This window comes from Camelina sativa, chromosome 11, assembly GCF_000633955.1.
Source record: "Camelina sativa cultivar DH55 chromosome 11, Cs, whole genome shotgun sequence".
NCBI lineage: Eukaryota > Viridiplantae > Streptophyta > Magnoliopsida > Brassicales > Brassicaceae > Camelina > Camelina sativa.
The window spans coordinates 21,456,580-21,474,776 of record NC_025695.1 but is presented as its reverse complement, the minus strand read 5'-3'; the positions used below and the strand labels follow the sequence as shown (position 1 = coordinate 21,474,776).

The 18,197-nt window shown below is 38.3% G+C and overlaps 3 protein-coding genes across 4 annotated transcripts; all 3 read left to right on the top strand.

Annotated features, from left to right (window-relative positions):
- LOC104723996 (aconitate hydratase 2, mitochondrial) lies at positions 238 to 8,601 on the top strand. Of its 2 annotated transcripts, none has more exons than XM_010442439.2 (20): positions 238 to 1,171; positions 3,801 to 3,905; positions 4,087 to 4,247; positions 4,339 to 4,431; positions 4,508 to 4,693; positions 4,803 to 4,964; positions 5,186 to 5,330; positions 5,427 to 5,569; positions 5,642 to 5,698; positions 5,791 to 5,870; positions 5,952 to 6,027; positions 6,149 to 6,334; positions 6,415 to 6,482; positions 6,583 to 6,701; positions 6,795 to 6,916; positions 7,012 to 7,110; positions 7,192 to 7,671; positions 7,764 to 7,862; positions 7,953 to 8,195; positions 8,278 to 8,601. In XM_010442439.2, the coding sequence occupies exons 1-20, from the start codon at positions 919 to 921 to the stop codon at positions 8,344 to 8,346; spliced, it is 2,946 nt and encodes a 981-aa protein (XP_010440741.1). In that variant the 5' UTR covers positions 238 to 918; the 3' UTR covers positions 8,347 to 8,601. The 2 variants fall into 2 exon arrangements, with proteins under 2 accessions (XP_010440741.1, XP_010440740.1); XM_010442438.2 differs by lacking the exon at positions 238 to 1,171 and adding an exon at positions 2,778 to 3,710.
- On the top strand, positions 9,331 to 11,592 carry LOC104728189. The gene is made up of 7 exons (XM_010447213.1): positions 9,331 to 9,624; positions 9,697 to 10,253; positions 10,305 to 10,368; positions 10,449 to 10,582; positions 10,688 to 10,863; positions 10,919 to 11,466; positions 11,542 to 11,592. Exons 1-7 carry the CDS (start codon positions 9,331 to 9,333, stop codon positions 11,590 to 11,592), a joined length of 1,824 nt encoding a protein of 607 aa, XP_010445515.1.
- On the top strand, positions 13,707 to 16,546 carry LOC104723995 (proteasome subunit alpha type-6-A-like). The gene is made up of 9 exons (XM_010442437.2): positions 13,707 to 13,871; positions 13,971 to 14,065; positions 14,257 to 14,338; positions 14,422 to 14,518; positions 14,667 to 14,725; positions 14,876 to 14,958; positions 15,677 to 15,772; positions 15,977 to 16,036; positions 16,160 to 16,546. The coding sequence occupies exons 1-9, from the start codon at positions 13,796 to 13,798 to the stop codon at positions 16,250 to 16,252; spliced, it is 741 nt and encodes a 246-aa protein (XP_010440739.1). The 5' UTR covers positions 13,707 to 13,795; the 3' UTR covers positions 16,253 to 16,546.

Below are 18,197 nucleotides of genomic sequence, written 5' to 3'. Positions count from 1 at the left end.
GGCGACTCTTTGATTTCTTATCCTCCATCGCCAACTCTCTCTCGCTCTATCATGCTGAAGTTAGAGGATTTGTAAAGATTTCTTGAGAGTTTTATATGTGTCTCCTTCTCGTCTCCAATCTTCTTTGTCTCCGTTCTTCTCCTCCTTATTATTCTTCTTCTCTTCGCCTACGATCTCCTTCCTCTCCCATCTTCTTCCTCACCGATCTTATTCTTCTTAGATCTTCTCTTCCTTGTTCCTCTTCTTCTTCGATCTCCTTCTTGTCTGATATCTCTCCTCTCCGATCTCCTTCATCTTCTTCAGTCGCCGTCTAAGAACCTGTCATTGATCTAGCCTAGATCATCTAGGGGTTCGGGTAGGGCAAACATGTGAGAATAACAATGATTTGGGCTGGGCCCGTTTTTGTTACTTTAATTTCTATAACGGGACTTTTTTATTTATTTTAGTTTGGCCCAGTTAAGTTTTGTTTTCCCAAGTCAAATAATTAATTCGGTTCTTTCGGTTTTTTGGCCAAAAACCGAATTATTTGAGAACCGAACCGAACCGAACCTAATTTCAGTCTAATTCGGTAGATTTTTCAAAACTAGGAAAATCCGAAAAACCAAAATAACGGAACCAAAATAACCGAACAAACCAAACTCCCAGGGCTAATTAGCGTGGTCGAAATCACTAGTGTAGTCTAGTCTAGTCGAAGTGATCCTTATCTCATATCTCATATCCGAAATGATCCTTATCTCATAACAAAATGATAATAGTATATGTCTAGTCGAGCGGATTAATCATAACAACAAAAGCCTCATTCGTAATTTCGTATATATTGCCAAAGGAGTGTGGCACGCAGCCCTAAGCTCTCCATCATCTCCGACGTCAGATTCCCCCCCCCCCCACACTCCATGATCGTTCCCAATTGATCAAATCATGTATATATCCAGAGCTGCTGCTTCTTCTTCTCGCTCTGCTCTCTTCTCCTTTCGATCTTACTTCCCTTCTTCATCTTCCTTGAGATCTCCCCCTGTGTCTTCTCATCTTCTTCTTCGCCGCTCTTTTCTAACCTCTTTGCCTCGTTTGAGTCACTGTCTCCACTCGAAGCCCTTTCAAATTCGACTCGGTTCTCAGATCAGAGCCGTTTCTCCTGTTTTAGACCGTCTCCAGAGAACCTTCTCTTCCATGGGTAATTTCGAATTTTGTCTCTTTTGAGGATTTTGCAAATGGAGAACAAGAACTGATGTTTCNTGATTGACGACTACTTTGCTAATCAACCTACATATGATGATGCAATGTTCCGTCGGTGATTCCGTATGCGAAAACATGTTTTTCTTCGGATCGTTGGAGACCTATCTCTAAGTGACAACTACTTCACCCAAACGAGTTGACGCAACCAGTAAAGAAGGTATATCTCCACTAACAAAATGTACATCGGCCATGCGAATGTTAGCCTATTGTATGGCAGCATACGCAGTTGATGAGTACATCAAAGTTCTACAACATTAGAGTGCTTGCGTAGATTCTGTAAAAGAATCATTAAACTGTATGAGGAAATATATCTCATAGCTCCAACTCAAGACGATCTACAAAGAATTTTGCATGTTAGCGAGCTGCAGGGGTTTTCGGGGATGATTGGGAGTATTGATTGTATGTACTGAGAATGGAAAAATTGTCCTACATCATGGGACGGCCAATTTACTTGGAGAGGTAAGAGAACCACCACTCTTATTCTTGAAGTTGTTGCATCCCATGATCTCTGGATCTGACATGTTTTTTTTGGTGTCCGGGCACATTGAACGATATAAATGTTCTAGATCGTTCACCATTGTTCGATGATGTTGAACAAGGAAACACGCCAAAAGTGAACTTTTTGTGAACCAAAATCCGTATAGTATGGCATACTATCTAGCCGATGGTATCTATTATTTTTATCCAACTTTCATTAAATCAATTCATCTTCCTCAAAGTGAACTAGACAAATTATTTGCACAACATCAAGAAGAATGTCGGAAGGACATCGAGCATGCATTTGGAGTCGTACAAGCTCGATTTAAAATCATTAGCGAACCATGGTGTTAAAGAGACAATTTAACTGTAAATTATTATTATTTGTGTGAAGTAACGGACTCTACCATGGTGATGCTTTTCCTTCTACATGTGTTCCATGATTTGAATCGAAGTACGATAAAGTCTAGCTTGTCATTAAAAGGTGGATAATAGTATATGTTGATGCTTTATTGTATTAAATTTTTTATTTTTGAATAAATTAGCAAAAAGACTATAAATTATTAACAAAATGATCTTTATATCATATCGAAGTGGTCTAGTCTAGTCGAAATCATTAGCGTTAGCCCTGGGAGAAAAAACCGAACCGAACCGAAATTTTAGTGGTTCGGTTCGATTTCGGTTTTGGAGGCTGAACCGATCGGCGACATATATAAACTGTATTCGGTTTTCGGTTAATTCGGTTTGGTTGCCCTTAACCGAACGGTTAACCGAAAAAAAAAAAAACCTAATATAATAATATTAACGTATGTGTACGAGTGTATCCATTGGCGACTCTTTGATTTCTTATCCTCCATCGCCAACTCTCTCTCGCTCTATCATGCTGAAGTTAGAGGATTTGTAAAGATTTCTTGAGAGTTTTATATGTGTCTCCTTCTCGTCTCCAATCTTCTTTGTCTCCGTTCTTCTCCTCCTTATTATTCTTCTTCTCTTCGCCTACGATCTCCTTCCTCTCCCATCTTCTTCCTCACCGATCTTATTCTTCTTAGATCTTCTCTTCCTTGTTCCTCTTCTTCTTCGATCTCCTTCTTGTCTGATATCTCTCCTCTCCGATCTCCTTCATCTTCTTCAGTCGCCGTCTAAGAACCTGTCATTGATCTAGCCTAGATCATCTAGGGGTTCGGGTAGGGCAAACATGTGAGAATAACAATGATTTGGGCTGGGCCCGTTTTTGTTACTTTAATTTCTATAACGGGACTTTTTTATTTATTTTAGTTTGGCCCAGTTAAGTTTTGTTTTCCCAAGTCAAATAATTAATTCGGTTCTTTCGGTTTTTTGGCCAAAAACCGAATTATTTGAGAACCGAACCGAACCGAACCTAATTTCAGTCTAATTCGGTAGATTTTTCAAAACTAGGAAAATCCGAAAAACCAAAATAACGGAACCAAAATAACCGAACAAACCAAACTCCCAGGGCTAATTAGCGTGGTCGAAATCACTAGTGTAGTCTAGTCTAGTCGAAGTGATCCTTATCTCATATCTCATATCCGAAATGATCCTTATCTCATAACAAAATGATAATAGTATATGTCTAGTCGAGCGGATTAATCATAACAACAAAAGCCTCATTCGTAATTTCGTATATATTGCCAAAGGAGTGTGGCACGCAGCCCTAAGCTCTCCATCATCTCCGACGTCAGATTCCCCCCCCCCCCACACTCCATGATCGTTCCCAATTGATCAAATCATGTATATATCCAGAGCTGCTGCTTCTTCTTCTCGCTCTGCTCTCTTCTCCTTTCGATCTTACTTCCCTTCTTCATCTTCCTTGAGATCTCCCCCTGTGTCTTCTCATCTTCTTCTTCGCCGCTCTTTTCTAACCTCTTTGCCTCGTTTGAGTCACTGTCTCCACTCGAAGCCCTTTCAAATTCGACTCGGTTCTCAGATCAGAGCCGTTTCTCCTGTTTTAGACCGTCTCCAGAGAACCTTCTCTTCCATGGGTAATTTCGAATTTTGTCTCTTTTGAGGATTTTGCAAATGGAGAACAAGAACTGATGTTTCTTTTTGTTTTCTGTGTGTGTTTGTTTCAGCTTCAGAGCATCCGTTCAAAGGGATCTTCACCACTCTTCCTAAGCCTGGTGGTGGCGAATTCGGAAAGTTCTACAGCTTGCCTGCTCTCAATGATCCACGTATTGGTATGTCTCAAGAAACGACCCAATTCCTATAGCTTCCCAATTTTGTCAGTTAGTTTAGAATGAAGCAACAGATTATTTTTTGTTTCCATTTGGCTTTAAGTCAAGTCTAAAAGTAGTTAGAGTAGACCAGTTCAACGAAAAGCCTCTTTTTTTGTTGATCTTTTATATGGTTTTGATGCAGATAAGCTTCCTTACTCCATCAGGATTCTTCTTGAATCTGCGATTCGTAACTGTGACAACTTCCAAGTCACTAAGGAAGATGTTGAGAAGATCATTGACTGGGAGAACACTGCTCCTAAACAAGTCGAGATTCCTTTCAAACCCGCCCGTGTTCTTCTGCAGGTAAACTAAGGAGTTAGTCTAGAAGATATGCCATTAATGTGTAGTTTTCTATTTCTCAACCTTTTTTTTTTGAAACTTATGTTTTGGGCAGGACTTCACCGGAGTCCCAGCTGTTGTTGACCTTGCTTGTATGCGTGATGCTATGAATAAACTGGGAAGTGATTCCAACAAGATCAATCCGTTGGTACATCTCTTGTCCAACCAGCTGATTTCTTCTGTTTTTATCTTAGGTGTTTTATTTACACCATCATGCCTTCCAGGTTCCAGTGGATCTTGTGATTGACCACTCAGTTCAAGTTGATGTTGCTAGATCTGAGAATGCAGTTCAAGCCAACATGGAGCTTGAATTCCAGAGGAACAAGGAGAGATTCGCTTTCCTTAAGTGGGGTTCTACTGCTTTTCAAAACATGCTTGTTGTGCCCCCTGGTTCTGGTATTGTGCATCAGGTAATTTCCCTTGCAGCTTGCTACGCTAATCTCTTGGTTCATCTTAAAATTTGTCTTGCTTTTTATAGCTTTCATCTGGTATCAATTAAGTCTGGATATTTAAATTCAGGTTAACTTGGAATATCTGGGAAGAGTTGTGTTCAATACCCAAGGTCTTCTCTACCCAGACAGTGTGGTTGGAACAGACTCGCATACAACTATGATTGATGGGTTGGGAGTTGCTGGATGGGGAGTTGGAGGCATCGAAGCTGAGGCGACAATGCTTGGCCAGGTAAAGTATTTATTTCTTATTTTTGAGTTTTGACTATACCCCATTTTTTTCTTTTTGGTCAAACACTATTCCCCATCTACTGTTGGTGAATTTGAAGGCTACTTTCATGGATTTGTGTCAGATGCTAAGATCACCTTGTGTCATTAGTTCTCTGCTTCAGTATATTAATTTGTTAGTTCATCCAAGCTTTCTGTTACTAATGAGTGTTCTGTTTTTAACAGCCCATGAGTATGGTATTGCCTGGTGTTGTCGGATTCAATCTTTCCGGAAAATTACGAAATGGTGTTACTGCTACTGATTTAGTTTTAACTGTGACCCAAATACTGAGGAAACATGGTGTTGTTGGCAAGTTTGTAGAGTTTTATGGTAAAGTCTTTTTCTTGAACACGTTTCCCGTAAGTTTTGTATACTTGTGTTCGTTGGCCACAGTATGTTAAGTATTTTTATTTTTTGGCATTTTAGGTGATGGTATGAGTGAACTGTCCCTGGCTGACAGGGCCACAATTGCCAATATGTCTCCTGAGTATGGTGCAACCATGGGGTTCTTTCCTGTGGATCATGTTACTCTACAATATCTCAAATTGACAGGAAGAAGTGATGAGACGGTGAATGTTTGGCCTCAATTTTTCTGTTGCATATTTTCAGGAGTCTGAACTGACATAGTTCCTTGGGTGCAGGTTGCCATGATTGAAGCATACCTTCGGGCAAATAACATGTTTGTTGACTATAGTGAGGTGAGACTTTGTCCTTCGTGTATCTTGGAATTTTCTTATCAATTTTGCTTCTGGTTGTTAATCGATTTTTTTTGTCTTTTAAATAAATTCAGCCTCAGCAAGAGCGCGTCTACTCGTCTTATCTGGAATTAAATCTTGATAGTGTTGAACCTTGCATTTCCGGACCTAAGAGGTGTGAGATCTGTTGGTTTTAACCACTAAGTATTCTATTTAATTGATTGACCACTATGATGATATTCTTTTCTTTTCACAGGCCGCATGATCGTGTTCCTCTAAAAGAAATGAAAGCTGACTGGCACTATTGTTTAGACAGTAAAGTTGGATTCAAGGTAAGCAATCATATTTGGTATATGGATGTCTAGTTATTTTTTGCACCTATTTGATATAAACTTGCTGTGGACGCACTTGGTGGGTACTACTTTCTTGATTCGATGTGTACATTCTGGGCAGGGTTTCGCTATACCTAAGGAGGCGCAGGAGAAGGTAGCAAAGTTTTCTTTCAATGGACAACCTGCAGAGCTTAAACATGGCAGTGTGGTTATTGCTGCAATCACAAGTTGCACTAATACATCAAACCCCAGTGTCATGCTTGGTGCTGCTCTTGTTGCAAAAAAGGCCTGTGAACTTGGCCTTCAGGTTAGTTTCCACCAGATTTAACTAAACTTATGTAATGTTTTGAATATCTCTGATTCTTGAGTTAATCATTCCACCCTTAGGTTAAGCCTTGGACAAAAACAAGTCTTGCACCAGGTTCAGGAGTTGTTACAAAATACTTACTAAAGAGGTACTGCCCTGTATGTTGCACATTTCACGTAGTTAATGCTTTGTAATTTCGAGCTTTGGTGGACACATTTAACATTCGCACTCTCGTACTCTTGCTGCAGCGGCCTGCAAAAATTTCTGAACCAGCAAGGTTTCAATATTGTCGGTTATGGCTGCACTACATGCATTGGGAACTCTGGAGAAATTGATGAATCAGTGGGAGCTGCCATTACAGAAAATGGTATTACTGAGATTGAAAAAATGGAATTGGTTAGCTTTTGTAGACAATAGTGGCATGCAATATTATTTTAATATTTTCTTTGCGTATTGTCAGACATTGTGGCAGCGGCTGTACTCTCTGGGAACAGGAACTTTGAGGGCCGTGTTCATCCATTAACAAGAGCTAACTACCTTGCGTCTCCACCTTTGGTGGTTGCCTATGCTCTGGCTGGAACGGTACACAGTTTTGGGGAATTTTTAAGAGTTCAATATGTTTCCTTTTTGATTGTACTTAACTAATATATTTTATATGTATGTGTTTTCTTTCCCAGGTTAATATTGACTTTGAGACAGAGCCCATTGGCAAGGACAAGAACGGTAAGGATGTCTTCCTCAGGGATATCTGGCCCACCACAGAGGAAATTGCTCAGGTACTTACAACTTAGAATCATTGAATGTATTTCTCTCCAGGTACACACATTAATGAAACTTTCTATGGGCATATGTTACAGGTTGTTCAGTCCAGTGTGTTACCGGACATGTTCCGAGCTACTTACGAGTCCATCACCAAGGGAAACCCGATGTGGAATCAGCTGTCTGTTCCTGAAAATACTCTATACTCATGGGATCCCAAGTCAACTTATGTACACGAGCCTCCATACTTCAAGGACATGACCATGGATCCTCCAGGGCCTAGCAGTGTGAAGGATGCATACTGTTTACTGAACTTAGGCGATAGTATCACCACAGACCACATATCTCCAGCTGGAAGTATCCACAAGGATAGCCCCGCTGCAAAGTTTCTCCTCGAACGGGGGGTTGACCGCAAAGATTTCAACTCATATGGAAGTCGACGTGGCAACGACGAAATTATGGCTAGGGGAACATTTGCTAATATTAGACTTGTTAACAAGCTGTTGAATGGGGAAGTTGGCCCCAAGACGGTTCACATTCCTACTGGAGAGAAGCTCTCTGTCTTCGATGCAGCCATGGTTAGTGTTTTGGTAGCTTAATTTTCGCAACGAAGTTCGGTGGGTGTATTATTGATTGTGTAATGAAGTAATGATAATGTCTGCGTTCCCAGAAATATAAAGCAGCTGGTGAGGCCACCATTATTCTGGCTGGAGCCGAGTATGGTAGTGGTAGCTCCCGTGATTGGGCTGCCAAGGGACCCATGTTACAGGTTCGAACCTCCCTCTATCTCTCTGCAGTTAGTGTCTATATTGTCTGCTTTTTTGTTTTTTCTCTGAAACAAAATTGTTGTCTTTTGCAGGGCGTTAAAGCAGTGATCTCAAAGAGTTTTGAAAGGATTCACCGGAGTAACTTGGTGGGAATGGGAATCATCCCACTGTGTTTCAAGTCTGGTGAGGATGCAGACAGCCTTGGATTGACAGGTAAGGAGCGTTACACCATCCATCTCCCAACCGATATCTCGGAGATAAGACCAGGGCAAGATGTTACTGTCACTACAGACACTGGAAAATCTTTCACCTGCACAGTCCGCTTTGACACTGAGGTATAATATTTGTACACTCCATTTTGCAAAATATTTTTCGTGAAGAAATTGTAAAAACTAATGGTAACTGTGCTGTGCATAGGTGGAACTGGCGTACTTCAACCACGGAGGCATACTTCCATATGTGATCAGAAACTTGAGCAAGCAATGATGAAGCCTAGAGAAAACTTGTGAGTTGAGTCCAGTTATCGAGAAACACTGAGGAAATTCACTCGTAAATTTTGTTTTGACTGAGATGGAGCTCTCGTGAATTTTTCCAATGGCAAATTTTAGAATAATGTCAGAAATAAATTCATAATAAATCTATTTACGTTCTTCAAATAATGTCTTATTTTCATTTGCACTAAACGATCAGATTTAACCACTGAAACTATATTATAAACAAAGCTCTTAAAATTTTATTGAAGCTTGTTCTCACTGCAAACTTGGACCTTTTAAATGTGTCTTTGATGTAACAATATATTGTAATTTTTGTCCAACTGTGATCATGAAGATAATAAACCTCTCTTTGACAGATATGTGTGTTTTTCTGTTTTTTTTTTTAAACCAGTTTTGTGCTTTTCATAAATGACCTATTTCGTTAGCACCGTTTTATCTTTTATGGCTAATGTATGATTTTTCCCGCATTCAAATTGATGTTTAATTAATCGATCACCTTGACGCCTGACGGTATGAAAAAAGCCCAAAGCCCCATTTGCCGTTACAAAGAAGAAAAAAGCCCATATTTCCTCATTAATGATGTGCGTACTATTTCTCTCTCACAACTATTATATCTTGCCAGTTCCCCATGGATTTTCGATATCTTACCAGTTCTCTTTCGGACTTATATTCTCCACTTATTTTCTCCCGAATCCATACTTCTACGCCTATTTCCCCATCGAACTTGATTTACTCATATCGTTTCCCCATTGTGTTGGTTAAAATGGTTTACTGTTTTGTTTAACCAACTTCTGAACCTTAATAACCAAATGATACCATATTAAACCACATTAAACCGGATTACAACCCAATTACAACCCGATTAGATAACTAAACCTAAGGAAACCTAGAAATCATAAAATCCCAAATCGATCTTTCCCTTTTGCTCTCTCGACGAACCCTAAATTCCCGAAATCGTTTCTTCTCGGCGGTTGCAATGGCGATGGTGTTAGTTCCCATTCCTAATCCGCCTCCTGGAGTAGATTTCGACGCAGAAGCTAAGGATCATGATGAGTTTCATATCGACAAGATGGCGACAGATTTTACCGAAACCGAGGAATCGATTCGTCATAACGTGTACCCAGAAAGTGACGATGAGGATGAGGAACGTGTTCGTAGTGGTGCTGCGAGAAGGGGAACTCCCATCGTTCGTGGTGATGGTTCAATGTACAAAGGTCAAAGCTTCTACAATGGAATCACTTTTAAGGAGTGTGTTCTCGACTACGCACTTGTATCTGGTTGTAACCTGAAGCAATAAAGGTACGATAGAGCTAGAATCGGTTTTAAGTGTGTTGGTGCTAAGGGGAAATGTATGTGGAAAGTTTATGCGGCATGTCTGCACAATGAGTCGATGTGGAGGATTACATTGTACACGAAGAAGCATATTTGTGTACCTAATGGAGAGTGTGAAATGTTTAAGAAGCCAGTGATAGCTAGGTTGTTTCTAAATAAGATAAGAGAAGAACCAGATTATTACATGCCTTTGAAGATGGAGCAGACTATAATGGAGAAGTGGAAGATATCAGTTACTAGAGGTCAATGTCAAGCTGCTAGGAGAAAGGCATTGGGATGGATAGAGCTTGAATATGACACTCAATTTGAGCGGCTCAAAGATTATGGGGCCGAGATATTGGAAGCAAATCAAGGTTCTATTGTAGAGGTTGAAACGGTGAAGAACGAGGCTGGACAGGATGTGTTTAAGCGATTCTATGTATGCTTTGATGTTCTTAGGAGAACATGGAAAAAATCCTGCAGGCCACTTATAGGAGTTGATGGTTGTTTCTTGAAAGAAAAAATCAAGGGACAGCTTCTGGTTGCTTTAGGAAGAGATGCTGACAATGATATCTACCCAATAGCTTGGTGTGTTGTTCAAGTTGAAAACACAGATAATTGGTCATGGTTTGTGAATAGGCTGAAGATCAACTTGGAGTTAGGTGATGGGGATGGTTACATTATGGTGTCTGATCGACAAAAGGTTATAATGTGATTTGATATGTTTTATGTTTTGATAAAGGTTGCATCGACAAAAAGTTAATTATGTTTTCTTTGTTTCAGGGTTTGATTAAAGCTGTTGAGTTAAAGTTACCAAAGATTGAGCATCGAAAATGTGTTAGGCACATTTATGGTAATCTAAAGAAGATTCATCCGAATAAGAAGCGGCTGAAGAAACTACTATGGGATCTAGCTTGGTGCTATAATAGTAAAGACTATTAAGAGAGTTTTGAGAGGATCCATGCATATGACAGTTCCCTATATGAAGATGTTATGAATACTAAACCAAAGACTTGGTGTAGGGCATTCCACAAGATTGGCAGCTACTATGAGGATGTGGAAAACAACTTTGTGGAGTCCTTCAATAGTACAATCAACAAGGCAAGAGAGAAGCCATTTGTGGCCATGCTGGAGGTTGTTCGAAGGCTTGCAATGGTTCCGATTGCTAAGCTGTCTGCACTTTCTCATTCACACGAAGGTTAGTAACATTACATTTCTTTTATCTTTCATTTATTTTGTATTGAATTCAAAAGTTTTATGTGTATTCATGTATTTGTCAAGGATATGCACTCCATATGTGAAACGTTTCTTGGCTGAAGAGCATAAGGCAGCTTCTCTGTGCTTTGTACATCCCAACACAAATGGAGCTTATGAAGTTTACCTGGGATATGACAAACACAAAGTCAATTTGAATGAAAGGACTTGTACCTGCATGAAGTTTCAGATATGTGGAATTCCCTGCGAACATGCTTACGGACTGATATTCAAGAAGACATTGGAAGCTGAAGACTACGTGTGTGAATGGTTCCGAACTTTCAAGTGGAAGGAGAATTACATGGAGGGGATTATTCCACAAACAGGTCCACGCTATTGGCCTTGCACTGGTGGTGAAAGTGTGCATCCACCACCAAGACCGGATGATGAAAAGGTAGACAAAAAGAGGAAGAAAGGTGCTCATGAGTCACCTACCAAGAAGAAACCAAAACAAAAGAAGAGAATCATGCATTGTGGGATATGTGGTGCAGCTGATCATAATTGTAGGTACCACCAGAAGAATAAGAATAAGAAGAATACAACACAGGTTAGTTATACTTTCTAATATGATGGTTGTTCTTTGTTTCACTCAATTGATTATGATATTTGATTAAATTTGTAGGGTGGAACTCAAGTGGAATCTACTCAAGGTTGTCTTACTGAAGAGAAGTAATTGATGGATGAAGTAATGTGGAGGATTAGCACAAGGCGCAATCTTTTTTTTTTTTTTTGGTATTATGACCTATTTCAGAACATATGTTGTTCTGCTTTAGTATGGTCTATGTGTCTTTTGAACATTATTAAGCCTTGATGTTCTACTCTTTTGAATAAATTTGTATGGTCTCCTTTGAACAATTCTAACATCTCTTTTCAACAATTCTACCAAATTAGCATAACATTGAACCTTAACAACTTACAATGTCATCATATTAGCTTAACATTGAACCTTAACAACTTACAATGTCATCATATTAGCTTAACTAGACCAAAGATGATCATACAACCAAATACTAAAACAATTATCATCCTATTCATCCTTGATTTGAATTCAGCTTTTACATCTTCAATCCTCTCAAATATCTTCTTCTCAAGCTCCATTTCCATCTTCTTCTCAAGCTCTATTTGCAGCTCCATTTGCATCTTCTTCTCAACCTTCATTGTCTCTAATATGAACTCTTTCATTGTTTCCACCTCATCCAACAAAGCCTCATCGACCCACTTGAAAACGTGATTGTCATTCATAAGCTAGATTGATTTGGTTATCATTTAGAACCGAGTTAATAACAAGCTAGACCATAAACTTGAATGTCATTCTTCATATTACCTTATTTCCAGCTGCATATACACAACAAAAGTATCGTCGATTTGGGTTATGGTCGGATTTGGAAGTTTTGGCCACAATTGCTTCTCCACACCAACATCTCTTAGGTACACCAACAACTCTTCATCTTTCGCGGACATTTGTCGAACCGCTCGAAGATCCAGAGACATTGCTCATGATTTTGAGAGAAATAGAGAGAGATTTCCTTTTCAATTTCGATTTTTAGGGTTCTTAGTTGCCAATTTGGGGTTTCTCGTTTTAAAATAGAAGAAGAAGAAGTCGGGTCGGGTTGTATATGTTACCCGGATTCTAAATTGGTTTCATACCGGTTTAACATGGGTTTCTATCAGGTTTTGTACCAAAACCGAGTAAATCAAGTTCGATGGGGAAATAGGCGTATAAGTATGGATTCAGGCGGAAATAAGCGGAGAATATAAGTCCGAAGGAGAACTGGTAAGATATCGAAGATCGATGGGGAGCTGGCAAGATATGATAGTTCCAAGGGGGAAATATTACGTCGGTCCGAACTTAAATCATAAGTGGCAAAAGAGTAAATAAAAAGATCATCGGAGGGGCACAATGGGAAAACACACTGAACAATTTTTTTCTTCTGTCTTGAAGAGAAAGACAGAAAGAATTCAATTCCGTTCCTTTTTGTTATTATCAAAATCAAATCTCCGATTCACTGCAGAAGAAAACCCAAACCCCGAATCGAATCGAAGAAGATGAGTAGAGGAAGCGGAGCTGGCTATGATCGTCACATCACTATCTTCTCTCCTGAAGGTCGTCTCTTTCAAGTAGGTCAGTATTACTCGAAACGATTCAATCCCTTCTTTTTCTTTTTCTTTGTAGCTTCACCAAAAAAAAAGTGCTGAATACACTGTTTTGGTTTGAGAGCAGAATATGCCTTCAAGGCCGTGAAAACATCTGGTATCACTTCTATCGGAGTTCGAGGNTCTTTCGCGGACATTTGTCGAACCGCTCGAAGATCCAGAGACATTGCTCATGATTTTGAGAGAAATAGAGAGAGATTTCCTTTTCAATTTCGATTTTTAGGGTTCTTAGTTGCCAATTTGGGGTTTCTCGTTTTAAAATAGAAGAAGAAGAAGTCGGGTCGGGTTGTATATGTTACCCGGATTCTAAATTGGTTTCATACCGGTTTAACATGGGTTTCTATCAGGTTTTGTACCAAAACCGAGTAAATCAAGTTCGATGGGGAAATAGGCGTATAAGTATGGATTCAGGCGGAAATAAGCGGAGAATATAAGTCCGAAGGAGAACTGGTAAGATATCGAAGATCGATGGGGAGCTGGCAAGATATGATAGTTCCAAGGGGGAAATATTACGTCGGTCCGAACTTAAATCATAAGTGGCAAAAGAGTAAATAAAAAGATCATCGGAGGGGCACAATGGGAAAACACACTGAACAATTTTTTTCTTCTGTCTTGAAGAGAAAGACAGAAAGAATTCAATTCCGTTCCTTTTTGTTATTATCAAAATCAAATCTCCGATTCACTGCAGAAGAAAACCCAAACCCCGAATCGAATCGAAGAAGATGAGTAGAGGAAGCGGAGCTGGCTATGATCGTCACATCACTATCTTCTCTCCTGAAGGTCGTCTCTTTCAAGTAGGTCAGTATTACTCGAAACGATTCAATCCCTTCTTTTTCTTTTTCTTTGTAGCTTCACCAAAAAAAAAGTGCTGAATACACTGTTTTGGTTTGAGAGCAGAATATGCCTTCAAGGCCGTGAAAACATCTGGTATCACTTCTATCGGAGTTCGAGGGAAAGATTCCGTTTGCGTCGTTACCCAGAAGAAAGTTCCGGTGAGTCACTTCGTCTCTCTCTCTCTCTCTCTCTCGTCTTTAGGGTTTGCAAAAAAGTTTGCATCTTTTATCGCCGTCGATACAATGAATTGAACCGTTGAGGTTTCGAGTAGGTTTAGGATCTGTTGGCAGATCTCACCCATTAGGGTTTTTAGTTATCTTTAACGTTTTTTTTTTGGGGGTTGCTACAGGACAAGCTTTTAGATCAGTCTAGTGTTACACATCTGTTCCCGATCACCAAGTACATTGGATTGGTTGCTACTGGCATCACAGGTTTGTATCTCCTCTTAAAGTTGTAGAGTTCATGATCCTTTCTGCACTGGTAGATTTAAAATGTGAAATTTTTATATGTTCAGCTGATGCAAGGTCTTTGGTCCAACAAGCAAGGAATGAAGCAGCTGAATTTCGCTTCACTTATGGATACGAGATGCCTGTCGACATTCTCGCTAAATGGTATACTTGTTTATTGACCTGTTCCTCTCTTTTTTTTTTCATATGCGGTTCTTAGCTCTTTAGTGTAGGCTGGCTTATAGTTTATCGAGCTCTCCTGTGATAAATTTATATAACTGAGGTTGCTGATTAATAACTATCTTGCTTACAGGATCGCAGACAAGTCACAGGTCTACACTCAACATGCTTACATGAGACCCCTTGGAGTTGGTAAGCCTGCTATCTCTTTCTTTTCTTAAGACAAAGTTATACATTACTTTCGTACATTTTTTTTATTTACTTATCGCCTTCACATTTTGATAAATCTTATTAGTTGACAAAAATAATTGTTTTTGTTGTCTCTCTATATGTAATATGAAGTTGCTATGGTATTGGGCGTTGATGAAGAGAATGGTCCCTTACTTTACAAATGTGACCCAGCTGGACATTTTTACGGTCACAAGGTATTATCACTCTTAGTTTATGCTTTAACTAAACTTGTTTTCTCATGCTTGCTGTTTTCATTGCCTTTGCTGGCTGCATCACGATTTTGATAACCTATCTCAATAGCATGTTCTTACAAGCATATTGACACGCACTAAACACTACTTACTGCTTGTGATTAACATAGAAGAAAATGCCTCAGTCTATAAGTCTTTGTGATAATAAGCATAAGTGTAAATAGTATAATAAGAGGTTGTCATAACTGCAGAAGCTTTTGGTTATTTGGGTTATTTGTGGTAAGCCTTTTGGGCTTTGGGATAGTTTGGGGACTCTATAACGTAGCCTAACTTTCACTTTGGTTCTTTGTATCTGGTTTTCCTTGGGTTGTTTTCATTGAAGATTTACAAAGAAGAATAGAAGAAACTTTTTCAATCTTGTCTTTCTCTCGCTGATCTTAACACTTTTCAGAAATCTTGAATGTATTTAGGTTTTTAAGCAACATAATCATTTATACTTTTAGATACTGGTTGATCGTAGGTCGAAACAAAAATGTGTCACGTTTTGTGTACCTATTCAATCACATAATTGCATACAGGTTAAACATGAGTCTTGTGGACCATATGACTAAGATCTCTAGAGAATATACACAATTTTGTTCTCTCTTGCGTGGATTTTTCATGTTGAAGTCCTATGTAATCTGAGAAGCAGCTAATAAATACGAAACCTATATTCGTGCAGGCAACTAGTGCTGGTATGAAGGAACAAGAAGCAGTCAATTTCTTGGAGAAGAAAATGAAAGAAAACCCAGCTTTCACATTTAATGAAACCGTGCAGGTGATTATATGCATTAACTTTGACATTTTTGCCTGTTTATGTTCTAATATGGTAGAGCATATGTTCATTTTCCGGGTGAATAGTTTTGATGTTTCCTGTGTAAGGGCACCGTTTTTAAAGTGTAATTTACAAATCGATTATTATTGTATATGCATGTACCAAATGCACATTGTTCCTCACTTTGTGTTTTGTGTACTTTCTTAGACTGCCATATCCGCTTTGCAATCTGTTCTTCAAGAAGACTTCAAGGCTACTGAGATTGAGGTATATAAAACTCTTCTCGTAATACCCAAATTTTTAAATGGCAAAACATTATGTACAGATTGAAGTAGTCATTATTCATTTTGTGGTTGATATATCTTATCAAACCGGTTGGTGGAATGATAGGTTGGAGTGGTGAGAGCTGAGAATCCGCTATTCCGTGCATTGACAACAGAGGAGATTGATGAGCATTTGACAGCCATTAGTGAACGAGACTGATCGAGTTAGTGAAACAAGTATGAGTTACGTTAAGTTGCTTTGCTTTCTCAGATATTTCGCTAAGTGATCACTCTCTATCGATCTTTCGTTTGGTTGTCCTTCCCTATTTTAATTCACTTAGTCAACCCAGCAAACTTTGAAAAAAAAAAAAAAGCACTGTAAGGTTTGTCACTTGTCAGAGCATCTGAAGTCTTTTGACTCTTCAGAAATGATGCCAAGCAAACTTTTTTCAGTTTTATTGTAATGACCTTTTTTACGGATTGATTTAGATCTGAGACCTTTGTTTGTGTTCAAGTCATCTCTCTCTCTCTCTCTCTCTCTCTCTCTCTCTCTTTGCCCATCAGAGACCTTTTCTGAGGTTTCTTTCTTTTGACCCATTTTAGTTAGCTCCTCCTTTGATCATGTTACATTTGCAAGTGAATGTGAATAATTGAAAGATTGTTAGTTGGCCGTGAAATAAGAAACTATTTTAGTTGGCCGATGATCAAACTAAATTAGTTGGCCGTGAAATAAGAAACTATCTTCAAATTATCATCAATAAATAACCTCATCGTTATGGTCAAGGTGGTATTGGATTTTAATTTATGACGATTTTTGAAGAGTTTAACAAAATCATTAAAAGTGAATAAGTGAAAGATTGTTATTGATAATTTATGAAGATTTTTGAAGAGTACAACAAAATCATTAAAAGTGAATAAGTGAAAGATTGTTAAAGATTGATAGAGAGTTTTGTTAGATTAGTTTTCTAAAATTTGTAAAGTCTTCCAAACAATCACTGTATTTTTGTTATACTTTTTATGACTTTATTTTGTGAAGAAAGAGTCTAAAAACATGAACCAATAACATAATAATTGAACTCATTAACAATCCTAGATTTTTTTGTTTTAATGGAATAACACAAAACTTTTAATGACTTTATAAAAGTCTGAATCTAATAACCCAAATTTGTTAGGACTTTAAATGATTTTTTACAAATCACAAACTAATAACACTAAACTTTAACAGAGTTTAACAAAATTTTGATCTAATAACAACAGATTCTACCTAACATTTAAAATCTTTAAAACTCTATTCAAATATCAAACCAATAACCCCTAATAAGAAACTATCTTCAAATTCATCAATATTTTCATTTGTTAACTTGATTAGTTTTTAAGTTATGGTATAGAAACTTAGTGTAAGATATACACATTTAGGGAGATACTTTGATATGTATGGCCTTTCAATCATGTTGTTCATTGTTAGGGTCTAGTAGTTGGTGAGCTTCCGCAAGATTTGATCTCCAATATCGAGAATGATCAGATTTTTTTTTTTCTAAGGTTTCATTTGTAGAATGTCCTATAACCTAAAAAAATTGAAAAGTGAAGAATCATTCTCGTTTTCCAAAATAAGAATGATTAACTTCAGGTGGTTGGCATTGCAAAAATAATATGTTGCTCTGATACGAGTTGGTTGGTAATGTTTGCATAGGCATGAAGCATGATGCTTGCACACAGAGATGATGCTTGCCCTCACCTCCTAACCGTTTATACCAGTTTGGTTGTTGTTTGCTATGTTGCATTGCACCAACTCCGACAGTACAAAAAGAAAATAAAATAAAACAAAGTGATTCTGAGAACTTACAATAAAAAAATGAACAATGTGCAAGTCATATAGGTTCGTGTCATGCATTACAGACAAAATGATTGTAATTTTGGACGGACTTTATTAAATTACAGCTACTAAAGACGTGGATGAATAGAATATAGCATTAAAGAAAAGAGAGGACAGAGACGAGTGATTTATATAACGCGTCTATCTAATGACCAAAGGTTTATTTTTTCTTGTAACTTCTTAGACCAAAGTTGTGACACAACTTGTATAGAAAAAAAAACAACAACATTTTTCTTATGTGTCCATTTCGCTTGCTTTTGATTGAATCAAACCAAAAGAAGAAAAAAAAAAA

Bases quoted from the DNA above. Each gene is read 5' to 3' on its own strand.
- LOC104723996 (XM_010442439.2), top strand. From the start codon at position 919: ATGTATATATCCAGAGCTGCTGCTTCTTCTTCTCGCTCTGCTCTCTTC. The intron at 5,331-5,426 runs GTAAAGTCTTTT...TTGGCATTTTAG, and splicing joins CAAGTTTGTAGAGTTTTATG to GTGATGGTATGAGTGAACTG. The intron at 6,917-7,011 runs GTACACAGTTTT...TTTCTTTCCCAG, and splicing joins CCTATGCTCTGGCTGGAACG to GTTAATATTGACTTTGAGAC.
- LOC104728189 (XM_010447213.1), top strand. From the start codon at position 9,331: ATGGCGATGGTGTTAGTTCCCATTCCTAATCCGCCTCCTGGAGTAGAT. The intron at 9,625-9,696 runs GTATCTGGTTGT...GTTGGTGCTAAG, and splicing joins GTGTTCTCGACTACGCACTT to GGGAAATGTATGTGGAAAGT. The intron at 10,583-10,687 runs GTGCTATAATAG...GACTTGGTGTAG, and splicing joins CTACTATGGGATCTAGCTTG to GGCATTCCACAAGATTGGCA.
- LOC104723995 (XM_010442437.2), top strand. From the start codon at position 13,796: ATGAGTAGAGGAAGCGGAGCTGGCTATGATCGTCACATCACTATCTTC. The intron at 14,959-15,676 runs GTATTATCACTC...ATATTCGTGCAG, and splicing joins GACATTTTTACGGTCACAAG to GCAACTAGTGCTGGTATGAA. The intron at 15,773-15,976 runs GTGATTATATGC...GTACTTTCTTAG, and splicing joins CATTTAATGAAACCGTGCAG to ACTGCCATATCCGCTTTGCA.